At 41.9% G+C, this 22,956-nt stretch overlaps 1 protein-coding gene across 1 annotated transcript; it reads right to left on the bottom strand.

Annotated features, from left to right (window-relative positions):
* Positions 1-15,153: 15,153 nt before the first annotated feature.
* On the bottom strand, positions 15,154-20,068 carry LOC127323835 (uncharacterized). Its single transcript, XM_051351948.2, has 6 exons — positions 19,423-20,068; positions 17,202-17,238; positions 16,686-16,925; positions 16,550-16,597; positions 15,963-16,450; positions 15,154-15,799 (listed from the first exon to the last, which is right to left on the bottom strand). The coding sequence occupies exons 1-6, from the start codon at positions 19,785-19,787 to the stop codon at positions 15,706-15,708; spliced, it is 1,272 nt and encodes a 423-aa protein (XP_051207908.1). The 5' UTR covers positions 19,788-20,068; the 3' UTR covers positions 15,154-15,705.
* Between the last annotated feature and the right edge of the window lie 2,888 nt (positions 20,069-22,956).

Genomic DNA, 22,956 nt, shown 5'->3' with positions numbered 1-22,956 from the left:
CGTCGGAGACGACGATGCACGTGAGCCGTCCGATGCTCTTCTAATCCAACGCCCCCTGTTAAAACATACCGTTTCGGGTTTATTGACTCGCTGACGAGTGGACCCCATGCTATTAGCAAGCCCACGCGTCTGTAGACCGTGGTGGGCTGGGCGTGGGCCGTTTTAAATCAATTCGGCCCAGCTTCGTTTCCCGCCGGCCCTTTTATTCAAATAAGGTTTAATTCAAATCCATTTCAAATCAATACTGGCTCCAACTTTGAAATTCAATAGAATCTGGTTGGCTTGGACAAATTTAACAAATTTCATATTGTTGGAAAGCTACTAAAAAGATATACAATATGCCACTGGTCCCATCTCAAGATTAGTTGTAGAATTAATTTGATAAAAAGATGAAGGCAGGGACTTTTCCCTATTCAAATAATTATTAAAAATCAACCAAAATAGATATTAAGTTAATTCCAACTCCAATAGCTCACATTTGACTTACACTAATTGTTTATGCAAGAAAATGGTGTGGTCACTTTGTATGATCATGCCCTAGTTTAATTAATGGACAATATGGCTAGTTTATTTAAGTGATATTGTCCAAAACTATTATGCAAATCATATGAAGTATTTTACTTCATTTAAATCTTGTCACAAATGAATTCATGTGATGTTTGGACCCCTGGCCAAACTCTCTTATATGAATTACTTGGAGATTTAAATCATTTGTAGCCTTATTAAATGGTATGAGGTGGTCTACCTCATTTAAATCATTTTCTCAAATGATGATAATGAATGTTTGACTTAGGTCAACATAAGTTCATGTATGATTGCTTGAGAAATTAAATCTTAAGAAGATTTCAATGAGAGGAAATTATTTCTCAAGAACCCTATGGAAACTATCATTTACATATTAAATCACAGGAAATTATTTCTCCTCAAGCAACACAAACAATGCACCATAATTAGATTAGTGGTGTGCTTAAAATAGTTTGTGTGAATATATGTGATGTATGGAATAGCCATTGAATTAGTTGAGTGATTATACTCGTATTTAAATTTAGACGCTAGCACCGGAGAATACCCGGAGGAAGAAGGTTGCTACCAAGAGGAGGAGGAGGAGAACTTTGAGAACTACCAAGGCAAGCTAATATTCTTGCAAAGTGCAAAGCCCTTTGGGGCAAGGCACCATAGCCTTACCTTTCTTACCATAAACCTATCCCATGTTTCTACCTTACAAGTTTTACTTGTTGTTTTCCAAGAGTTACTTTTATAGTTAACTTTGGTCAAAGTGAAAGAAGTATACTAGAGTTGTAAAGTTGGTCTCAATCTAGCAAAGCAAAGTAGCACCCCTCATGATTTAGAGCTAGTGCTAATTATTTAAAACTTGACTACTCTAGATGGGAACAATGTGACTTGAACTGAATTTTGAAACCTTGGAATGATGAAGCATTCCATTGAATGAATTTTGAAGGTGAATATGACCAAGAGAAGATGGTGATGTTTGATAAAAATGATATTGGTTTGAATGCGATACCTTTCCAATATTGAGTACCCCCACAATACCTGATTATGGGTAGGGCTTAACTGGAAGTTTATGCATCTTAGTATGGGTTCCCTCTGAACACACATCATAGGGGTTATGCTTGAGGCTGCCTCCGTTGTTGACAAATGATGTGAATTGAGGTGAATTGTACGGCCAAGCCCTATGCAGTTCCCAGGTTGACAGTTGGTCTTCACTGGGAGGCCAAGCTCATGGGGAGAGGTGCTCATACTAGGATTTGTAAGTGAAAGGTTATGGTTGATGATCCGCGTACTGTGTTACGATGATTCGGGGTAATCCCGACGGATGAAATCAAATGTTGTGGCACAAGTGTGCAACCTCTGCAGAGTGTCAATCTATTCGAATAGCCGCGTCCACGGTTACGGACGGTTGGAAAGGCCATACAGTTTCCAATGTCAAATTCTTGAAAATGATGGTGAAATGAATTGTGAAGTGGTGAATTGAATTGAAATCACCACTTGAATGGTGGGAATGACACTAATGTTCCCACTTGAGTTAGTTAGCACTTGAATAAGCTTTTCTCAAATACTTGTGAAATAAAATTGGCTTTATGCAAATAAACTAGAGCTTAGCAAACATTACTAGAATTGTCTAGCACTTACACTAGTATTAGTTTGCGAGTACTTGAAGTACTCACGGCTTTGTCCCTGGCTATGAACTGGTGTTTGTTCGTTGATCAATAGATCAACTATTCGTGTAATATGGATGATGTGATTCCAATTGTAAGACATTATGGTTTGTAATGAATGGTGACTGTGATACTTAACTATTATGCCTCGCAACAACAATATTCCTGGGATTGCGATGTATGACATAATAGGCATTCAGACTTAAAAATCCGGGTGTTGACATAGATGATATTCAACTAGATCACAAAGAGAGAGATGAACCACATAGCTACGGTAGAGCCCTCAGCCTCGGGGGGAGAACTACTCCCTCCTCATCATGGGAGTCAGCAGCGGTGATGAAGATGGCGGTGGTGTCGATGGAGATGCCTTCCGGGGGCAATTCCCCGTCCCGGCGGCGTGCCGGAACAGGGACTTCTGTCCTCCGAATCTTGGCTTCGCGATGGCGGCGGCTCTGGAACTTTTCTCGTACCGTGGCTTATTCCTCTAGGGGTTTCGCGACGGAGGCTTTAAATAGGCGGAAGGGCAGCCTCGGAGGGGCCCTGGTGGGGCCACACCATAGGGGGGCGCGCCCCACCCCTTGGTCGCGCCGCCCTGGCGTGTGGGGCCCCTGGCTCCTCTCTGGCCCCTCTTCGGTGTTCTGGAAGCTTCCGGGAAAAATAAGATGTTGGGCGTTGATTTTGTCCAATTCCGAGAATATTTCCTGTGTAAGATTTCTGAAACCAAAAACAGCAGAAATCAGGAACTGGCACTTCGGCATCTTTTCAATAGGTTAGTTCCGGAAAATGCATCAAAACGATATAAAGTGTGAACAAAACATGTAGGTATTGTCATAAAACTAGCATGGAACATCAGAAATTATAGGTACGTTGGAGACGTATCAGCATCCCCAAGCTTAGTTCCTACTCGTCCTCGAGTAGGTAAACGATAACAAAGATAATTTCTGAAGTGACATGCTATCATAATCTTGATCAATACTATTGTAAGTATATGTAATGAATGCAGCGATTCGAAGCAATGGTAAACACAATGATTAAACAACTGAATCATATAGCAAAGACTTTTCATGAATAATACTTTCAAGGCAAGCATCAATAAGTCTTGCATAAGAGTTAACTCATAAAGCAATAGATTCAAAGTAAAGGCATTGGAGCAACACAAAGGAAGATTTAAGTTTCAGCAGTTGCTTTCAACTTGTAACATGTATATCTCATGGATAGTTGTCATCATAAAGCAATATAACAAATGCAATAGGTAAACATGTAAGAATCAATGCACAGTTAACATAAGTGTTTGCTTCTAAGATGGAAAGAAGTGGGTAAACTGACTCAACATAAAAGTAGAAGAAAGGCCCTTCGAAGAGGGAAGCATGGATTGCTATATTTGTGCTAGAGCTTTTTAAGTTTTGAAATCATAAAGAGAGCATATAAGTAAAATTTTGAGAGGTGTTTGTTGTTTTCAACGAATGGTAGTGGGCACTCTAACCCCCTTGCCAGACAGACTTTCAAAGAGCGGCTCCCATGAAATTTTTATTTTTGGGTGACACTTATTCCAGCCTTTGCTTTCACAAACCATGGCTAACCGAATCCTCGAGTGCCTTCCATCAATCTCATACCATGAAGGAGTGTCTTTTTATTTTGGTTTTATTTAGATGACACTCCTCCCCACCTTTGCTTTCTCAAGCCATGGCTAACCGAATCCTCGGGTGCCGTCCAACAATCACATACCATGGAGGAGTGTCTTTTTGTAAAATTATGAAGGTTAATTAATTGGGGCTGGGAACCCCATTGCCAGCTCTTTTTGCAAAATTATTGGATAAGCGGATGAAGCCACTAGTCCATTGGTGAAAATTTCCCAACAAGATTGAAAGATAAACACCACATACTTCCTCATGAGCTATAAAACATTGACACAAATAAGAGGTAATAACTTTTGAATTGTTTAAAGGTAGCACACGAAGTATTTACTTGGAATGGCAGAAAATACCATGTAGTAGGTAGGTATGGTGGACACAAATGGCATAGTTTTGGCTCAAGGATTTTGGATGCACGAGAAGTATTCCCTCTCAATACAAGGCTTAGGCTAGCAAGGTTGTTTGAAGCGAACACAAGTATGAACCGGTACAGCAAAACTTACATAAGAACATATTGCAAGCATTATAAGACTCTACATTGTCTTCCTTGTTGTTCAAACACCTCACCAGAAAATATCTAGACTCTAGAGAGACCAATCATGCAAACCAAATTTTAACAAGATCTATGTAGTTCTTCATTAATAGGTGCAAAGTATATGATGCAAGAGCTTAAACATGATCTATATGAGCACAACAATTGCCAAGTATCAAATTATTCAAGACCATATACCAATTACCACATGTAGCATTTTTTTGTTTCCAACCATATAACAATGAACGAAGCAGTTTCAACCTTCGCCATGAACACTAAAAGTAAAGCTAAGAACACCAGTGTTCATATGAACAAGCGGAGCGTGTCTCTCTCCCACACAAGCATGAATTTATTCAGAGAATGAAAATAACAAAACGAAAATAAAAGCACACAGACGCTCCAAGTAAAGTACATAAGATGTGACGGAATAAAAATATAGTTTCAATAGAAGAAACCTGATAAATTGTTGATGAAGAAGGGGATGCCTTGGGCATCCCCAAGCTTAGACGCTTGAGTCTTCTTGAAATATGCAGGGATGAACCACGGGGGCATCCCCAAGCTTAGACTTTTCACTCTTCTTAATCATATATCATCCTCCTCTCTTGACCCTTGAAAACTTCCTCCACACCAAACTCAAAACAAACTCATTAGAGGGTTAGTGCATAATCAAAAATTCACATGTTCAGAGGTAACACAATCATTCTTAACACTTATGGACATTGCCCAAAGCTACTGAAAGTTAATGGAATAAAGAAATCCATCAAACATAGCAAAACAGGCAATGCGAAATAAAAGGCAAAATCTGTCAAAACAGAACAGTCCTTAAAGACGAATTTTTTAGAGGCACTGGACTTGCTCAGATGAAAATGCTCAAATTGAATGAAAGTTGCGTACATATGTGAGGATCACGCACGTAAATTGGCAGATTTTTCTGAGTTACCTACAGAGAACCCTGCCCAAATTCGTGACAAACAGAAATCTGTTTCTGCGCAGTAATCCAAATCTAGTATCAACCTTACTATCAAAGACTTTACTTCGCACAACAATGCAATAAAATAAAGATAAGGAGAGGTTGCTACAGTAGTAACAACTTCCAAGACACAACAAAACAGTAGCAAAATAAATACATGGGTTATCTCCCAAGAAGTTTTTTCTTTATAGCCATTAAGATGGGCTCAGCAATTTTAATGATGCACTCACAAGAAATAAGAGTTGAGGCAAAGAGATCATCAAGAGGCAAATAAGAAACACTTTTAAGCCTAACCCACTTCCTATGAAAAGGAATCTTGTAAATAAACAAATTCATGAAGCATAATGCAACAAGCATAGAAAAATAAAACAAGTGTAACTTCAAAAATTTCAGCATATAGAGAGGTGTTTTAGTAACATGAAATTTTTTACAACCATATTTTTCTCTCTCATAAAGATTTTCAGTAGCATCATGAACAAATTCAACAATATAACTATCAAATGAAACATTCTTATCATGAGCTACATGCATAAAATTATTACTACTCCCAACATAAGCACAGTCATTCTTATTAATTGTAGTGGGAGCAAATTCAACAAAGTAGCTATCATTATTATTCTCATCAAGTGTAGGAGGCATAGTATAATCATAATGAAATTTACTCTCCATAGTAGGTGGCACCAAAATACCACTATCATTATAATCATCATAACTAGGAGGCAAAGTATCATCAAAGAAAATTTTCTCCTCAATGCTTGGGGGACTAAAAATATCATGCTCATCAAAACCAGCTTCCCCAAGCTTAGAATTTTCCATAGTATTAGCAACAATGGTGTTCAAAGCGTTCATACTAATATCATTGCTACTAGCATGCAAATAAGGTTCCATAGGTTTTTTAATTTTCGCATCAAACAATCCATGTCTTAACTCAGGAAATAGATTAAAAAGCTCATAGTTGTTTTCCATTATGCCTAACTAGTGAATAACAAGAAACGAAAAGATGCAATTGCAGGATCTAAAGGAAATAGCTTCGAGCACTCACACACCGGCAACAGTGCTAGGAAATAGCTTAGTAGTCGGAGGATGTGAATACCTTTTACCTTACCTCCCCAGCAACGGCACCAAAAAATAGCTTGGTTGCCGGGGACCGGAGTGTGAGTGCCTTTTACCTTACCTCCCCGGCAACGGCGCCAGAAAATAGCTTGATGTCTACGCACGCTTCTATTCCTGTAGACAGTGTTGGGCCTCCAAGAGCAGAGGTTTGTAGAACAGCAGCAAGTGTCCCTTAAGTGAATCACCCAAGGTTTATCGAACTCAGGGAGGTAGAGGACAAATATATCCCTCTCAAGCAACCCTGCAATCACGATACAAGAAGTCTCTTGTGTCCCCAACACACCTAATACACTTTTCAGATGTATAGGTGCACTAGTTCGGCGAAGAGATAGTGAAATACAAGTAATATGGATGAATATGAGTGGTAATAACAATCTGAAATAAATATGGCAGCAAGCAAACATGTAGCAGAACAGTAAATAAATGGTGTTTCAATGCTTAGAAACAAGGCCTAGGGATCATACTTTCACTAGTGTACACTCTCAACATTGATCACATAACTGAATAAATAAGTGCTACTTTCTCTACACTCTCTTGTTGGATGACAAACACCTTTCATTGTGTAGCGCTACAAGAGCACCTCAATGCCCGGAGTTAACAAGCTCCACAACATTCGATGTTCATATTTAAGTAACCTTAGAGTGCATGATAGACCAAAGCAATTATACTGAGTACTAACATAGCATGCACACCATCACTGACAGGCAATGAAAGGAGGAATAGATCACATCAATACTATCATAGTAATAGTTAACTTCATAATCTACAAGAGATCACAATCATAGCTTATATCAAGTACTACATGATGCACACACTGTCAACATTACATCATGGAGGAGGAATAGACTACTTTAATAACATCACTAGAGTAGCACATAGATGATATTCAACTAGATCACAAAGAGAGAGATGAACCACATAGCTACGGTAGAGCTCTCAGCCTCGGGGGAGAACTACTCCCTCCTCATCATGGGAGTCAGCAGCGGTGATGAATATGGCGGTGGTGTCGATGGAGATGCCTTCCGGGGGCAATTCCCCGTCTCGGCAGCGTGCCGGAACAGAGACTTCTGTCCCCCGAATCTTGGCTTCGCGATGGCGGCGGCTCTGGAACTTTTCTCGTACCGTGGCTTATTCCTCTAGGGTTTTCGCCAATGTTGAGAAAATCGCTTATCGGGTTCAACTCGGTCGGCTGACGATTAGCGATTAATAGGCAAATCAGACGATTAATCGGGCGATAAATGAGTTAATCGGACGATAAATGAATTTATCGGCTAATCGGTGACCACTGAATAGGGATTAATCGGGCGATTAATCGTTGAATCGGACGATTTTTTGAATAGTGGTTTTCGCGACGGAGGCTTTAAGTAGGCAGAAGGGCAGCCTCGGAGGGGCCCTGGTGGGGCCACACCAGGGGGGGGGCTTGCCCCACCCCTTGGCCGCGCCGCCCTGGCGTGTGGGGCCCCCTGGCTCCTCTCTGGCCCCTCTTCGGTGCTCTGGAAGCTTCCAGAAAAAATAAGATGTCGGGCATTGATTTCGTCCGATTCCGAGACTATTTCCTGTGTAAGATTTCTGAAACCAAAAACAGCAGAAAACAGGAACTGGCACTTCGGCATCTTGTCAATAGGTTAGTTCCGGAAAATGCATCAAAACGATATAAAGTGTGAACAAAACATGTAGGTATTGTCATAAAACTAGCATGGAACATCAGAAATTATAGATACATTGGAGACGTATCATGCACCTATACATTTGACAAGTGTATTGGGTGTGTTGGGGACACAAGAGACTTCTTGTATCGTGATTGCAGGGTTGCTTGAGAGGGTTATCTTTGACCTCTTCCTCCCTGAGTTCGATAAACCTTGGGTGATTCACTTAAGGGAAACTTGCTGCTGTTCTACAAACCTCTGCTCTTGGAGGCCCAACACTGGCTACAGGAAAAGAAGTGTGAGTAGACATCAAGCTATTTTCTGGCGCCGTTGCCGGGGAGGTAAGGTAAAAGGTATTCACATCCTCCGACTACTAAGCTATTTCCTAGCACTGTTGCCGGTGTGTGAGTGCTCGAAGCTATTTCCTTTAGATCCTGCTATTGCATCTTTTGTTTCTTGTTTTTATTTTTCACTAGTTAGGCATAATGGAAAATAACAATGAGCTTTTTAATCTATTTCCTGAGTTAAGACATGGATTGTTTGATGCGAAAATTAAAAAACCTATGGAACCTAATTTGCATCCTAGTAGCAATGATATTAGTATGAATGCTTTGAACACCATTGTTGCTAATGCTATGGAAAATTCTAAGCTTGGGGAAGCTGGTTTTGATGAGCATGATATTTTTAGTCCCCCAAGCATTGATGAGAAAATTTTCTTTGATGATACTTTGCCTCCCATTTATGATGATTATAATGATAGTGGTATTTTGGTGCCACCTACTATTGAGGATAAATCTAATTATGATTACAATATGCCTCCTATATTTGATGATGAGAATAATAATGATAGCTACTTTGTTGAATTTGCTCCCACTACAATTAACAAGAATGACTATGCTTATGGGGAGAGTAATAATTTTATGCATGAGACTCATGATAAGAATGTTTCATTTGATAGTTATATTGTTGAGTTTGTTCATGATGCTACTGAAAATCTTTATGAGAGAGGAAAATATGGTTGTAGAAGTTTTCATGTTACTAAAACACCTCTCTATATGCTGAAATTTTTGAAGCTACACTTGTTTTGTCTTCCTATGCTTGTCACTTTGCTCTTCATGAACTTGTTTATTTACAAGATTCCTATGCATAGGAAGTGGGTTAGACTTAAATGTGTTTTGAATTTGCTTTTTGATGCTCTCTTTTGCTTCAACTATTATTTCTTGGGAGTGCATCATTAAAATCACTGAGCCCATCTTAATGGCTATAAAGAAAGCACTTCTTGGGAGATAACCCATGTTTTTATTTTACTACAACAATTTTGTTTTATATTTGAGTCTTGGAAGTTGTTACTACTGTAGCAACCTCTCCTTATCTTATTTTATTGCATTGTTGTGCCAAGTAAAGTCTTTGATAGTAAGGTTGATACTAGATTTGGATTACTGCACAGAAACAGATTTCTTGCTGTCACGAATTTGGGCAGGGTTCTCTGTAGGTAACTCAGAAAAATCTGCCAATTTACGTGCATGATCCTCAGATATGTACGCAACTTTCATTCAATTTGAGAATTTTCATCTGAGCAAGTTAAGTGCCTCTAAAAAATTCGTCTTTACGGACTGTTATGTTTTGACAGATTCTGCCTTTTATTTCACATTGCCTCTTTTGCTGTGTTGGATGGATTTCTTTGTTCCATTAACTTTCAGTAGCCTTGGGCAATGTCCAGAAGTGTTAAGAATGATTGTGTCACCTCTGAACATGTGAATTTTTGATTATGCACTAACCCTCTAATGAGTTTGTTTTGAGTTTGGTGTGGAGGAAGTTTTCAAGGATCAAGAGAGGAGGATGATACAATATGATCAAGAAGAGTGAAAAGTCTAAGCTTGGGGATGCCCCCATGGTTCATCCCTGCATATTTCAAGAAGACTCAAGTATCTAAGCTTGGGGATGCCCAAGGCATCCCCTTCTTCATCGACAACTTATCAGGTCACCTCTAGTGAAACTATATTTTTATTCCGTCACATCTTATGTGCTTTACTTGGAGCGTCTGTGTGCTTTTATTTTTGTTTTGTTATCTTCATTCTCTGAATAAATTCATGCTTATGTGGGAGAGAGACACGCTCCGCTTGTTCATATGAACACTGGTGTTCTTAGCTTTTAATGTTCATGGCGAAGGTTGAAACTGCTTCGTTAATTGTTATATGGTTGGAAACAGAAAATGCTGCATGTGGTAATTGGTATAATGTCTTGAATAATTTGATACTTGGCAATTGTTGTGCTCATATAGATCATGTTTAAGCTCTTGCATCATATACTGTGCACCTATTAATGAAGAACTACATAGAGCTTGTTAAAATTTGGTTTGCATGATTGGTCTCTCTAGAGTCTAGATATTTTCTAGTGAGGTGTTTGAACAACAAGGAAGACAATGTAGAGTCTTATAATTCTTGCAATATATTGACAATGTAGAGTCTTATAATGCTTGCAATATATTCTTATGTAAGTTTTGCTGTACCAGTTCATACTTGGGTTTGCTTCAAATAACCTTGCTAGCCTAAGCCTTGTATTGAGAGGGAATACTTCTCGTGCATCCAAAATCCTTGAGCCAGAAACTATGCCATTTGTGTCCACCATACCTGCCTACTACATGGTATTTTCTGCCATTCCAAGTAAATACTTCGTGTGCTACCTTTAAACAATTCAAAAGTTATTACCTCTTATTTGTGTCAATGTTTTATAGCTCATGAGGAAGTATGTGGTGTTTTATCTTTCAATCTTGTTGGGCAACTTTCACCAATGGACTAGTGACTTCATCCGCTTATCCAATAATTTTGCAAAAAGAGCTGGCAATGGGGTTCCCAGCCCCAATTAATTAACTTTCATAATTTTACAAATAGACACTCCTCCATGGTATGTGATTGTTGGACGGCACCCGAGGATTCGGTTAGCCATGGCTTGAGAAAGGAAAGGTGGGGAGGAGTGTCATCTAAATAAAACTAAAATAAAAGACACTCCTTCATGGTATGAGATTGTTGGAAGGCACCCGAGGATTCGGTTAGCCATGGTTTGTGAAAGCAAAGGTTGGAAGGAGTGTCACCCAAAAATAAAAAAAATTCATGGGAGCCGCTCTTTGAAAGTCTGTCTGGCAAGGGGGTTAGAGTGCCCACTACCATTCGCTGACAACAACAAACACCTCTCAAAACTTTACTTTTATGCTCTCTATATGATTTCAAAGCTTGAAAAGCTCTAGCACATGATTTTATCCCTGCTTCCCTCTGCGAAGGGCCATTCTTTTACCTTTCATGTTGAGCCAGTTTACCTACTTCCTTCCATCTTAGAAGCAAACACTTGTGTTAACTGTGCATTGATTCTTACATGTTTACCTATTGCACTTGTTATATTACTTTGTGTTGACAATTATCCATGAGATATACATGTTGAAAGTTGAAAGCAACTGCTGAAACTTATATCTTCCTTTGTGTTGTTTCAATGCATTTACTTTGAATTTATTGCTTTATGAGTTAACTCTTATGCAAGTCTTATTGATACTTGTCTTGAAAGTACTATTCATGAAAAGTCTTTGCTATATGATTCAGTTGTTTACTCATTATCTTTACCATTGCTTTGAATCACTTCATTCATCTCATATGCTTTGCAATAGTATGATCAAGATTATGTAAGTAGCATGTCACTTCAGAAATTATTGTTGTTATCGTTTACCTACTCGAGGACGAGTAGGAACTAAGCTTGGGGATGTTGATACGTCTCCAACGTATCTATAATTTCTTATGTTCCATGCTAGTTTTATGACAATACCTACATGTTTTGTTCACACTTTATATCGTTTTGATGCATTTTCCGGAACTAACCTATTGACGAGATGCCGAAGTGCCAGTTCCTGTTTCTGCTGTTTTTGGTTTCAGAAATCTTACACAGGAAATATTCTCGGAATTGGACGAAATCAACGCCCAGTACCTTATTTTTCCCGGAAGCTTCCAGAGCACCGAAGAGGGGCCAGAGGAGAGCCAGGGGGCCCCACACGCCAGGGCGGCGCGGCCAAGGGGTGGGGCGCGCCCCCTATGGTGTGGCCCCACCAGGGCCCCTCCGAGGCTGCCCTTCCGCCTATTTAAGGTCTCCGTCGCGAAAACCCTAAAAGAATAAGCCACGATACGAGAAACCTTCCAGAGCCGCCGCTATCGCGAAGCCAAGATTCGGGGGACAGAATTCTCTGTTCCGGCACGCCGCCGGGACGGGGAAGTACCCCCGGAAGGCATCTCCATCGACACCACCGCCATCTTCATCACCGCTGCTGTCTCCCATGATGAGGAGGGAGTAGTTCTCCCCCGAGGCTGAGGGCTCTACCGTAGCTATGTGGTTCATCTCTCTCTTTGTGATCTAGCTGAATATCATCTATGTGCTACTCTAGTGATGTTATTAAAGTAGTCTATTCCTCCTCCATGATGTAATGTTGACAGTGTGTGCATCATGTAGTACTTGGTATAAGCTATGATTGTGATCTCTTGTAGATTATGAAGTTAGCTATTACTATGATAGTATTGATGTGATCTATTCCCCCTTTCATAGCCTGTCGGTGACGGTGTGCATGCTATGTTAGTACTCGGTATAATTGCGTTGGTCTATCATGCACTCTAAGGTTACTTAAATATGAACATCGAATGTTGTGGAGCTTGTTAACTCCGGCATTGAGGTGCTCTTGTAGCCCTACACAATGAATGGTGTTTGTCATCCAACAAGAGAGTGTAGAGTGGTTTTATTATGTGATCAATGTTGAGAGTGTCCACTAGTGAAAGTATTATCCCTAGGCCTTGTTTCTAAGCATCGAATCTCCGTTTATTTACTGTTCTGTTGCATGTTTACTCGCTGCCATATTTTATTCAGATTGCTATTACCGCTCATATACATTCATACCACTTGTATTTCACTATCTCTTCGCCGAACTAGTGCACCTATACATCTGACAAGTGTATTGGGTGTGTTGGGGACACAAGAGACTTCTTGTATCGTGATTGCAGGGTTGCTTGAGAGGGATATCTTTGACCTCTTCCTCCCTGAGTTCGATAAACCTTGGGTGATTCACTTAAGGGAAACTTGCTGCTGTTCTACAAACCTCTGCTCTTGGAGGCCCAACACTGACTATAGGAAAAGAAGTGTGAGTAGACATCACTGCGTTCGGGATGCCTTGCGGGGAGGTGCTTGGGTTCAAGACCTCCGCTCACGTGTCTCTGCCCATCTGCTGGAGTCCTTCGTGGCCCTTCGCGCCTTGATTGAGCTGGTCGAACTGTCCCCGGTCACGCGCGACAAGTTCACCTGGCGCTTCACTCCGGATGGTCGCTACTCGGCCTCCTCCGCGTATCGCATCCAGTTTGCGGGCTCTGTGCAGACAGACTTCGTCCAGCTCATCTGGAAGCCCTGGGCTACTCCGCGCTGTCGTCTCTTTGCCTGGCTCTTCGTCTAGAACAGGCTTATGACGGCCGACAGGCTGCTTGCTCGAGGATGGCCGAACGGGTACTTTTGTCCGCTTTGCATGCGGAACCTCGAGACCGCGGCACACCTCTTCATCGAGTGCCCGTTCTCGCGGCAGGTTTGGGCCCGGGTGGCAATCATCGCCACGGCCCCATCCCTCGCTCCCTCCTCCTGGGGGAACCACCACAGGTCCATCGATTGGATGGCCGGCCTGTCTGAGGGGCTGCCTTCCCCGGAGGCATCCCGTGTCCGTTCCTGGACGCTCCTGGTCCTCTGGCATTTTGGCTTGAGCGAAACGCCCGCGTCTTCAGAGCCTCCCCCTCTCCGGTCCGCTCCCTGCTGGCTGGGATCGCCGACGAGGCGGCTGCTTGGGACTTGGCGGGTGCGAAGATCTCCGTAGCTCGCCGCGAGTAGTCCGCTTCCTCTTTTAGTTGTGGTGGACCCCTTTTCCACCACCTTGTTGCTCGGCGCGGCGCCTGTGGCCGCAGCCGTTGTAGTCCGGTTGTAATCTCTTCTATTAATATATCGAGCAGCTCACCTGCCGAATTCTCAAAAAACTATCTATTTATTTTTCCCATGCAGGTCACTTGATATGTAGCCCACATTATCATTTTGCAGGTTACTTTTTGATTTTTGGTTGTTGTTATTAGGTCTAGGGGGTGATCAATGTAGTTCGGTCCTATGATGTATTTTATGGATTACTGGGGTTATCGTATTCAATTTATGATATCATTTCACAAATTTCCTAGGAAAAAGTTAATTTGGGGAAGGGGGGCTTATAAATGTGAAGGCAGTATGTTTGGTTTCATGTATTCGACAGAACGTGCATTATGCATGTATGTTTGCTAGTGGTGTTGTAGTTCTTGGATTCAGATGACAAAATAGCATTTGTTCGCTAATTTATTTAAGAGGGTAAGTTGTGATGCAATAGCAACCAGAGAGTTTCTGGACCTAGGCAACAGAACTGTTGAGGATGAATTTGAAGCTGCTCCTCTCCTGTCCAGTCCGCCACGCGCAACCAGACCACACGCGAGGAAGGGCAGTCCAGGATCAGGTGCATTGTGCAAGGCGTTCTCTGACACTTAATCTGAAGCAGGTCGTCCGTTATGATGCGTTCTCTTAACCGAAGCCAGAGAAAGAATTTGCACTTGGGCTCCACCTTAGCCTTCTATTCTGAGCTGATTCCAACCGACATCTATAGGCAGAGGACGCCGAGCAGTGAGTTGGTTCAGTCCATCTCCACTTAATCCTATCTCCCCCTCAGACAACTGAATATTCTGCAACCTGATCCAGAGAAGTGTATTCCCGAAGCTGAATCTGGCAGGAAATCCGTTGGCAGCCTGAAGGATCAATATGAGCTTGCTAGATTGTGCGTTAGCTCGGCTGGAGAGGCCATGGAGCCAGTAACTTGCTGGAAAAAATTGTGTCGTGCAATCAAATGCTGCAAATTCATGTGGTTTAAACATAATACGATCCAGAAAGACACTGGTTTAAACATGATGTGATCTATAAGACATACGGAGTAGCATTGCACATTTGCACTACCCGAATCCAAACCGAATTGATGTGTTCCCAACATGACATGCCGCTAGGATATGCTCTCAGGGACAACAAAAGGCTTGGCCTCGCAGTTGGTGATTACGCGCAGGCCTGTCTCTATAGGCACAAACAGGCAAACACAAATGATATCTTCCCATGATTGCATGCCTGAAATGATCTTGGATCAATATCACAGAGGACACTGTTAATTATGCTGCCCTTTGCAAAGAAGCACATGATTGACCAGTGCGCATACATGGATGCCATCCAAGACAGGATCTGGACGGTCTGCTATAATGAAGAGAAACATTCTAGCAGTCGATTTGACACATTTCTGTCTGTCAAGAAAATCACTGTTTCCATTCGAGAGTTGCACCTATGCTCACCTGATACTTGCAAGCCGGAAGAAAGCAGGAAAAAGTGCCATTCTTCGTTTAAAAACTAAAAAACAGAGGTACTAGTATATACAAGACAGAATAAAGCTCAAATTGAGGAGCTGCACTATATTTCCTGTTGCTGTTCATGATTTTTTTACGATCCCCGTCACCAAGAGCAGACAAACCACTGTTAACTGATATCCGACGCAGGAAGGAAAAAACAAAAGTTACTACAACTACATCTAGGACTGACCTATGGAAGGCTCGGTCTTTCGAGGAGGGTCTTTGAAGCAATCGACATTGCACAGCCCCATGGATCTAATCATCTCGCCAAGCCTGCCAAATATTCACACGAATGTCAATACAACGCAATGTGAATTGCCCCTCAAACAATTTTTGACCTCGGGAATCATCATTATATGGTTTCTGCAGATCGGATGATTGTAAATAGTGTAATTCTGCCTGATGGTACAAGATAGAAAGCAGAGGGAGGACCAACCTGTCAATGCTTTTCCTTGGTTTGTCTGTCTGCTCGTTTTCATCTATCGTCGCCCTCTCAAATGTGTCGACACTTCTTCTCCTTGATCTCTCTCTCCTGTCTGTGCTGGATCTTGATTTTTCTCTGACGCCTGTGCTTCGCCGGTGTTTATCTACATGTTCAGTGCTCGGACCAGGAGGCTGTTCATGCCTGGAGCTCTTCCTCGATGGCTCTAACCTTTGCGACGTCGTCCAAGGAGCCTCAGAAAGAGCTCTATCGGAAGGTGTTTCGTTTTCAGCTGGCAACTTCTCAGTGTTAGCTGGTGCTTCTTTTCCTATAGGCAACTTTTCTATAGCCGACATAAACTTCTTCAGATGCCTTATGTACACTGGGAAGGTCTCCAAGTTACAGTGATCACCGCCCTCAATCCACAGAGGTTCATACTTCTGTTGGCTAAGCTCCCATAGGCGCTTTCCATGGGAACAATCGACGACATCATCATTTGTGCCCTGAGAAGCAAAGGAAGAAGATCATCAAGTTTAGTTACCTGAAGATATGCAAGATGCATATAACTACAAAGCGTGGATGCATACACATTTCCAACTTACATGAATTACCAAAACCGGGCATTTGACACGGGGGATTTTCTCAATGTTCTGCAGCGAAACAAGTGTTTGGTTAGTGTAGACAAAGCATGTAAAGTTTTTCAGTATTTCTCTTGATTGTTCCGCCAGTAAAGCATACCTTATATATGTCAAACCAGTATGTTTTCTTCACAGAAGAGTACATGACACGCAGGCCAGACAGTATGGGGCTATGCAGAACAACTGCTCTTATATGATGCAAATGAGCAGCTAAATCGACAGTGGGACCACTACCAACAGACTGACCATAAAGAACAATGTCTTCTCCCCTAGTCCCATATACCTCCACAAGGCATTTGTATGCTGCCTCAATGTCAGCAAAGGTATTAGCTTCACTTGCCTGAAAATAGAAAAGAAAGATTCTTTCATAATAATTTACATTTCTAACCTTGAGATAAACAATTGGAAGCTTGTCAGAGAAACAATTGGAATTAGCCCAATGCAAGAAGGTATCCCTGAACCAAAATACTCAGGTAGGAATCAGATTTGCGGACTTTCCAATAAAATGGTGAGATCAAAAACACCAACCCAGTAAATGATTCCTAAAAATGACTAACGAGAGCAGAGCAAAAGGAAAGAACATTAATTGGAAGAAAGAGAAGAAAATATTATTAACCTTGCCTGATGACCGTCCATAACCAGAATAATCGTACCTGCGTGATTGAGGAAATTATTATGAAGGAAGTAAAATGAGGCGTGGAGTACATCAATGATAAAATTTGTCATTAAAAGTTGTAAACAAGACTTGCTAAGGCATCAACGAGAACAAATGCTAACATTGGATCACTATTCAAATGTAGTATCTAACATGTTTGAAATATTCAGTCTTTACACAAGTCAAGATGTATATGACATTAAATGATAAAAAACCATTCACACAAAGGCTACCCAGTTCACTAGTCAACAAGGCATGCTACAAAAGACAAAAGAAGAGCAACAGTTTAGACGTCTGTTAAAAATGGCTGCAGCCAGCAGTAGTCTTTTCTAAACTGCACACCTCGAACAAATGAAAATCCGACAGAAATCATGAATAAACCTCACAGGCCCCACATCAAACTGTCTGTCTTAAATTAGGCATCTAATTATTTAACTATTGTTAACAGTTAACTGAGTGTAGGCCACCTGGAAATGTGAAGTACTTGTTAATTAAGATCTCATGGTAACTGAAATCATTTTAAGTCAATTATCAAGTATAATTCCATCTATGACGGCATCTGCATAAGCAATACAGGTGGGCACTGCCCAAAATTATTGGGTTTTCATCAATTCTGGCATTGATCTTATGGCTGTCTTAATTTGGGATGGGCGATAGGCAAGCTCATAATCTTAAATGTTTGATCAAACTTTTTTGCTTCTAACTGCAGCTATATCCCCTCAGACTAGCCACAATGGGAGTATCATAAGTAGTATCATGCATGCCATGTTGGCAAAAATCTGAGGTGGCATACTAATTAATGAGGTGAGAGATGAGAGTGGTATCATAATATGATACCGTATCATAGCACGTAAAACTAAAAAAGTGAATGAAAAATACATCATGTACACACATTTGCATTGAGATTCTACAAAACATTAAATATGATGACATTATGATACTAACATATGATACTATGCATTGTGGGAGTCGTATCATAAACTAGTATCATGTGCATGATACTAGTATATGATACTTCCCATTGTGACTAGTCTCACCAACCCAAGTTCTATTATGAAATTCGCCATTTTCCCTCCCCAATAAAAAAACATACTGTTGATACTAATGTTCACTGTATTTGCCCGTTTTCCTAGACAAATTCCTGGGTAATTTACGGAGAGTGGACCTGCGGCTAGTTATTAGAAGGTGCACGCACAATCAACCGGTTACTTAAATATAACTCGGATTGCAGGATTTATTTTATCTCCAATTCTCTTACAGCTCATGATAAAGAATAGGGATCTTGGAGCATGGCATGGGAAAGCATTCTTAATTTGTACAGAACAGAAACTGGCTTACTATATAATTCTACTGACTAGTTGGCGCTGGATGGAAGAAATAGGATATTAGTCCAAATACGGCTGAAATGAGCATACTTTAATTTTGAGGCCCATGTTTAGTCCCGACATGCAACATGCTGACACCATTGATCATCATTTCAGCTGGTTGGTTGCAGGTAACGCCGTAATGGTAAAGCAGACTAAAACACACAGAGCACCAACATGAGCTAGCATATACGCAAATAGTACATACTATTGAGGAATCTCTAAATAAAACCAGTGCATATATAATAACCAAGAAAGATCCATACGATCAAGCTTAAAACCACTGTGTGCCTTGATAAGTTGATAGGCAAGCAACAGCATTAAGCAAACTTAGTGGAAAATTAGGTGAAAGCCAAACTTGGGGTCCTATAAACAATTCCGTAGGTACTACACTCAATGAGGAAGAATCAGCATCAATAGAGTAAAGAAAGATCTTTTCCAAGTAGCAACATCTTATATACTATTAGTATATGGTATGAATATCCTAAAAATAGTAGTATTAATTTCGCATACTAAATAAACTTATCATATTGTTGTATTTTAAATTATAATTCTAGAAAAATGGAATTTAATGCACACCACTTATAATAGCCAAAATAATTAATTCATAAGTGATCTGAAAAAATAGCAAAACAATAGCTCACAGTTCAAATATAAAAATCCTGCAAACAAAAAAAAAATCAGAACCTACAAACAGACATTCTATTTTGATGTTTTTCAAAGGCATCACTGTCAGCAATTTCAACACAGAAGATACGCCCATTATCAGCTGACTGAGCGATCAAAGAAGAGCAAGTGATGCTGGTAGAAACACTTACCCCATGACGTTGACGTGGAGGCGGGCGCTGAACTCGATGAAGAGCTCGTACATCTTCCCGAGGTCGGCGGCGTTGCCGTGGGAGTAGAGCACGGTGAGGTTCGCTTTGGGGCACCGCACGTACATGGCGATGATCTCCGAGCCCCGCCGCGTCCGGACCCGGCGCGCCTCCACCCCCTCCCTCCACGGGACCCCCGTCATCGCCACCCTAGAAGAAATCTTGGCCGCATCGCTCTGCGCCACCGCGGTGACCGTCGCCGCCGGAGCGGCACCCGACGGCTCCTCCTCGTCCACCACGCTGTAAGACGGCGGGTCGGGCGGGAAGAATGCGAACTTGGCGGCCACCGAGGACGTCACGCCACCCATCTCCGGTGCACTCAGGCGTCCGGCGGCAGCGGCATTAGGGTTTAGCTCCGGCCGGGGAAGGTGGAGGCGGCCGAGGAGGGGCGTGTCCGTGGAAGCCGGCTTTGTTTCGGGGTGTTTAAAAGGAAAAGCTCGCCGCGAGCGCGTAGGTGATATTTGGAAGCACGAAGTTAGCTCGGGGGCGGGGCTGTCACCGATGGAAAGCACGAGGGGTTTGTCGGAGGAAGAGGAATGGTTAACGGGAACCGGGGAGGCGGGGAATTAGGCGGAGGAGTTGCCGGGAGAATTAAAGGAAAGAAGAAGAGCGTCACGTGACCCTCGGCTGGGAACCACGTGACCTCCTGGCTTTACATGGGACGGGTGCAGCATTTTCTTTCCTTTGATTTGGACTTGATTTGTGGGTTATGATTGCTGATACTCAGTTGCTAGATTTGGAAACATTTTAAGTTTATTTTTATGACACATTGTCTATTTTTGTATTCTCTCGGATAGTATATGTCGTTGTGGTTTATTTGTTCAACAAAATGTGGTGTTATTTTCGCCGTGTATTTGCCGTGTCATAGATTGATTAGATTGATTATACTTTCAAAATGAAAGGGGATATCATGTTCCTGCACAGGGTTGCAAGTGGACGTCCTATATAAGTCGTCGATTTCGATGAGGTATTGTTGTATAGTTCAAATTCATTGTCTTCGAACGGTTGTGCATACAAAATAAAACATTATACCCTCTCTCCAATTTTATGTCATCATTTGGGTACATCTATTCCAACTCAATTCTCACAAAGTCACAATGTACTCAAAGTCTACCTTGATATTGCCTTTCATGGATGCGTCCTTATCCACATAGTAAACACTCACAATTCTCATCATCTATATTACAATGACCCAAATGCTTCAACTATATGTATATTCCATGACCATACAACAACAAAACCTCATAGAATGGTGGCATAGATCTAATTTCTAGGGTTACCAAGATATAGCAAAATGGAACCCATTTTTTTCAAATTTAATCGAATAAAAGCAATGAGGATGGGGAAGAGTACTTTTTGCATCAAGGGGAGTCCAAATCCACAGCTAAATCGACCCAACAAGGAGAGATTTGAGAGGGGCGTGGGGTGGGAGTCAGAGGAGGACGAACATACCGGTGGGGGAGAAAAGAAATGAGCTAGGTGGGTGGCTGGGGCGGGCTGGCGCAGGGTAACCTTATTGGTAGGGTAGCGCCAAGCTTCAGGGCGCTAATCTACACAAGGTAGTGCCACTGAGCGGGGCGCTAACTAACCGAGCTAGCGGTCCCACGCAGCCACGCTGGCGATATCATAGCGCCGCCGTAAAGGGCACCACAAAGAAAAGGGTAGCGACCAGAGGCATGCGCTACCAAAAAGGGCTAGATTTTCAACTTCTTTTTAAATTAGGGTTAGATTGCGTTGAAAATTTCAGGTAATGGTCAAATTTGTTGAAATTGATGTATAAGTCCACGAAAGTATTATTTAGTTCTACCTGATTTTGACTAAGAGGCTGGTGGATCGGAGGCGCTTTCCATCCCTAACAAAATGGAAGATTCATGCACGCAATGAAGCACAGATGGCCCATGCGAACTGGATTTGCATTATTTCTCCAATTTCGATGCGGAGGAGCAGATGGCCCGAACAACTGTAAGCTCTGGAGGCGACATGATTCAGACAATTCGTTGGCAAGATCCTTCTCGCTTGTCTGCTGATGGGTCCTCCTGTGCCCACCTCACTCGATGATCACTGATCACATACACCATACCTCTCCATGCTTCCATCAGAAGGGATTTTTTAGATTTAATTGCAGGACAGCAGGAACTATGACTCATACTCTACATGATCTGTTTCTTACGAGGTTGTTGAATGATGAGTGGTGTATCTTCTCAAATTTCAAGCATATGTTCTTCCTTCAGTTCGAACTTACATACCAGAACTCCAAGGAGAAACTAATACTTTCACATGTGCATACTGAGGTAAGATGACACAAGGTCGCAATGGCACGTACTAGAGTGACGGCGATGCACTGCGTCGGGTGGTTCGATCATGAAGGTCTTCATCGGAGTAAGTCTTGCCCATCTTCCCTTTGGAGCTCGTCATCAGAGTCGAAGCTACAAGCCATATATGTGAAGGGTTGACTGTTTGACATAGACCGGTGTGGGCTTCGATCACGAGGCCATTCCGCCGACGACTTTTTAGGTGGTCATTCTTCGGTAAAGTTGGAAGGAGGAGTGATGATGACACCGGTGGACAACCTCGACAATCGTCCTCGTGTTGTGTTGGTAACTAGGTTGGTTGTGTGTGCCCTTAAGGCGGTCGTGTTATATGATGGCCTACGAGGATGTTTGTACGGGTTTTCAGCCGTTTCTCCCTAATTAACTGATCAAATCTCCTTAATTAATAAAAATGGCAAGTATTTACCTTGTTTCAAAAAATAAGTGGCACGCAACAACCTGAAGAGCTAGCAGCATAGGCTTTCTTGAGACAGAATCCAGTGGATGGAATTATTAGCGCCTGCAAAGGCTGTCTTGATGGAACACAAAACGATCGTGGCTGAATAAACAAACTGACACCGATATCGACTGTTAGCCCTTAATTTCTGTAGGAGGGAACTCGTATCATTGGCCTTTCTGCTTTCTAGCTCTGCTTTGGATGCAATTCAACCCTGCACCGCAGGCCATTAAACGGGAAAGTTGAGGTCGCTTTTGTTGTCCACACTTGGTTGTTTTCCTGGACATTTGCACGGCCCCTTCAGTGATCCGTGTGCAATTTTCTTTTTCCAGAGCAATCTTTCTACAATCTCTTTTGTTCACCGCTTTGCTTCTGGTAATGATGAGGATTTCATGCGGTCCAGTTGGGCTGTGAAAAAGCTTACAGGTGAAAAGATGGCCAAATCAAATACGCATGCATATGTTTACTGCATGGATGGGGCCCTGGATTTTTTTTTTAAAAAAACACAAGATGTGCACTTCATTCATTGTTCAGCAAAGATACATCGCCAATTACATCACTTAGCACAGACGGAGGTGGGTCACCATCCCATAAAACACAGAATTTGAATCAAAATTAAGTCTAGCTAAATTGTGTGCCACTTTATTTGCCTCTCTCAGGCTATGCTGAAACGCGATTTTACCAATTCGGTGGCATTGATAAGTTCTAGGT

Source organism: Lolium perenne, chromosome 7, assembly GCF_019359855.2.
Source record: "Lolium perenne isolate Kyuss_39 chromosome 7, Kyuss_2.0, whole genome shotgun sequence".
NCBI classification, from domain to species: Eukaryota; Viridiplantae; Streptophyta; class Magnoliopsida; order Poales; family Poaceae; genus Lolium; species Lolium perenne.
Note: the sequence above shows the minus strand (reverse complement) of the source record. Positions and strands in the feature narration are given on the sequence as shown.

Bases quoted from the DNA above. Each gene is read 5' to 3' on its own strand.
- LOC127323835 (XM_051351948.2), bottom strand. From the start codon at position 19,787: ATGGGTGGCGTGACGTCCTCGGTGGCCGCCAAGTTCGCATTCTTCCCG. The intron at 17,239-19,422 runs GTAAGTGTTTCT...TCAATCACGCAG, and splicing joins CTCCACGTCAACGTCATGGG to GTACGATTATTCTGGTTATG. The intron at 16,598-16,685 runs GTATGCTTTACT...GTTTCGCTGCAG, and splicing joins ACTGGTTTGACATATATAAG to AACATTGAGAAAATCCCCCG.